Source organism: Nematolebias whitei, chromosome 20 (genome assembly GCF_014905685.2).
Source record: "Nematolebias whitei isolate Nwh7 chromosome 20, NemWhi1, whole genome shotgun sequence".
NCBI lineage: Eukaryota > Metazoa > Chordata > Actinopteri > Cyprinodontiformes > Rivulidae > Nematolebias > Nematolebias whitei.
The window spans coordinates 38836659-38839399 of record NC_056517.1 but is presented as its reverse complement, the minus strand read 5'-3'; the positions used below and the strand labels follow the sequence as shown (position 1 = coordinate 38839399).

The 2741-nt window shown below is 44.4% G+C and overlaps 2 protein-coding genes across 2 annotated transcripts in view; both read left to right on the top strand.

Moving 5' to 3' along the window:
- The window catches only part of hgd (homogentisate 1,2-dioxygenase), a 21057-nt gene that overhangs the window by 7545 nt on the left and 10771 nt on the right, over nt 1-2741 (top strand). The gene's annotated exons all lie outside the window — the stretch shown is intronic.
- arxa (aristaless related homeobox a) overlaps nt 1110-2741 on the top strand; it is a 6128-nt gene continuing 4496 nt past the window's right edge. The window contains exons 1-2 of the mRNA XM_037694158.1: nt 1110-1477; nt 1668-2232. Coding sequence (XP_037550086.1) covers nt 1306-1477; nt 1668-2232 — 737 coding nt within the window. The 5' untranslated portion in view covers nt 1110-1305. The remainder of the gene's footprint in view (nt 1478-1667; nt 2233-2741) is intronic.

Below are 2741 nucleotides of genomic sequence, written 5' to 3'. Positions count from 1 at the left end.
AAAAAAAAAGGAGTTTGTTGAAAATATAAAATTAAAAAATCAGAATGCAATAATCAGCTAATCTCATATACATTTTGTTTTTACAGAAGAATGTATAAAATATGTCAAATATTTAAACTAAGAGACAAAATGAGGGATGAATGTTTGGCTCTGAAAGTCATGATGGTCGTGATCTTCTGGGCCCCCGGGGGCCGCTGCAGTAAAACCAGGTCTGGTTCTTGTGCACAAACATCTGTGTGTAAACAAAGTTCACCAACGCCACCCAGAACGACTGTCGTCTTCTCTGCAAAACATTAAGGAGGGAGACCATCGGAAAGCCTGCCTCTCTGATGGTATGGGGGTGCATTGGTCCCTCTGTGATGGAGGTGTTGCCTGCAGGCCACCTCTCATCAAGAAAACATTTGGTTCATAAAGAAGCAAACAAAAATCCAGCGAAGAAGAAAAACGGGTCGACATGCAAAAGTCATGTCTCCTCAGATGTTTGGTCAACTGTTGCTTAAAGTGATGCTGCCATAAAATTACTCAATTTATCTTTTTGTTTTTTAAATATGCACTTTTTCTTTCAGCGCATTCAGCCTAAGATCCATTGTGGATAAAAAATATTTAGCAAATCATCACATTCTGTGTATATTTTACAAAACCTCCCAAAGTTGATGAAATGGTGCTAAGTGGAGAATTTAAATTAAATTTCAATAAATCACAGTTTCTATGCTGCTCATACAGATCCAGAGTTCAAACAAAAATAAAAAATATATACATTTATCAAGAATTACAGTATATGTTATTGCCTTTTCAGATATTGTGCATCTTTAAAACTCAGGGGCGACCCTGTATTTTGCTGCTTTGTTGTTATATGTTGTAAATTAAACACTTTATATACATAAAATCAAAGCTCGTCCATAAATAACCTATTTTTTAAGGCTATATGACATTAATTATTATTTTGCTAAAGGAGGAAAAGTTAAAAAGCCACGTGTTCATTTATTGGACAGTTTTTAAGTTCGTTCCGGAGGAAAAAACAAAACCCCCAAAACAAAAGTCCATGTCGGGTTTTATCTCCTCTCCTCTCAAATTAACTTTAATGGTAAAACATATAAAGCAGCCTCGCGCCTCTCTCTCTCTCTCTTCTTCTTCACGCGCGCACACATGCAGAGCCAATCAGGCGCGCGGTAACAGAACACACGCGCGGCGCGAGACGCTCGGAGCGGCTGTCTGTCATCAGCTGAGAGGGAAGCGACACGAGGACCGGAGGAGTGAGGGGGTGGGGGGGCCACGCGTGAAAATAAAATAAAACAAAATAAAAACATGAGCGGTCACTTAGAGGAAGAGCTCCAGGAGCGCGAGAGGAAGAGCAAGTCCCCCACGCTGCTCTCCTCCTACTGCATCGACAGCATCCTGGGCCGCCGCAGCCCCTGCAAGCTCCGGCTCGGCCCGCACAACCTCCCGCTCCTGCCCGGCAGGGGGGAGGCGCCCGACGGTGAGTTCACCTGGGAGCACTGGCGGGAACTTTGCTCAGGAGCGGCGGCACCCGCGGCTCAGCTCCAAGCAGAAGGTCGCGAGTTCGATCCCAGCTCCGAACATCAAACGGGTTTTAAACGTTCTAAGTTTATTTCGCTGCGCGTTGGAGTTAAATGTTTATTCTTGTTTTACTTGTATCGTTCGTGCAGGGCCGACCAAAGAGCCCCTGTCCCTGGGCGCCGACATGCACCTGCCCCCCAAGCTCCGCCGGCTCTACGGACCCGGAGGGAAGTACCTGCACGAGCACGCGGAGAAGCTGGAGCGGGAGCGGCTCCTCGTGGAACAAGCCGCCGACGGGCTGAAGATCAGCCAGGCGCCGCAGGTGAGCATCAGCCGCAGCAAGTCCTACCGGGAGAACGCCTCCCTGAGCCGGGGCGAGGGCGAGCAGAGCCCCGGGGGGGCCTCGGAGGACGGCGGCCTCGCGCTGGTGGAGCTCGGGCCGCTCAAGTTCGAGGAGGACGCCGGGAAGGAGGAGGAGAGCTGCGGGGACGCGGCCGCGCTGTCCCCGAAGGACGAGGAGCGCGAGAGCTTGACCGCCGGGGACGGGGACGTGCGTGACGGGGAGGACAGCGTGTGTCTGTCCGCGGGCAGCGACTCGGAGGAGGGGATGCTGAAGAGGAAGCAGAGGAGATACAGGACCACGTTCACCAGCTACCAGCTGGAGGAGCTGGAGAGGGCCTTCCAGAAGACGCACTACCCGGACGTGTTCACCAGGTGCGACAGAAACATGTGTCTTATATTATACATGTCTTATATTATACATGTCTTATATTATACATGTCTTATATTTTATATATATATATGTCTTATATTATATGTGTCTTATATTATACATGTCTTATATTATACATGTCTTATATTATACATGTCTTATATTATACATGTCTTATATTATATGTCTTATATTATACATGTCTTATATTATACATGTCTTATATTATACATGTCTTATATTATACATGTCTTATATTATATGTCTTATATTATACATGTCTTATATTATACATGTCTTATATTATATATGTCTTATATTTTATATATATATATGTCTTATATATGTGTCTTATATTCACCAAATGATTGATTTAAACACGCACTGCCTTCAATTATTCATTTACACTGCTCACTTAAAATATTATGACGATTAGATGGACTTATAAATCCACTTTAACCTACATTATTATTATTATTATTATTATTATTATTATTATTATTATTATTAT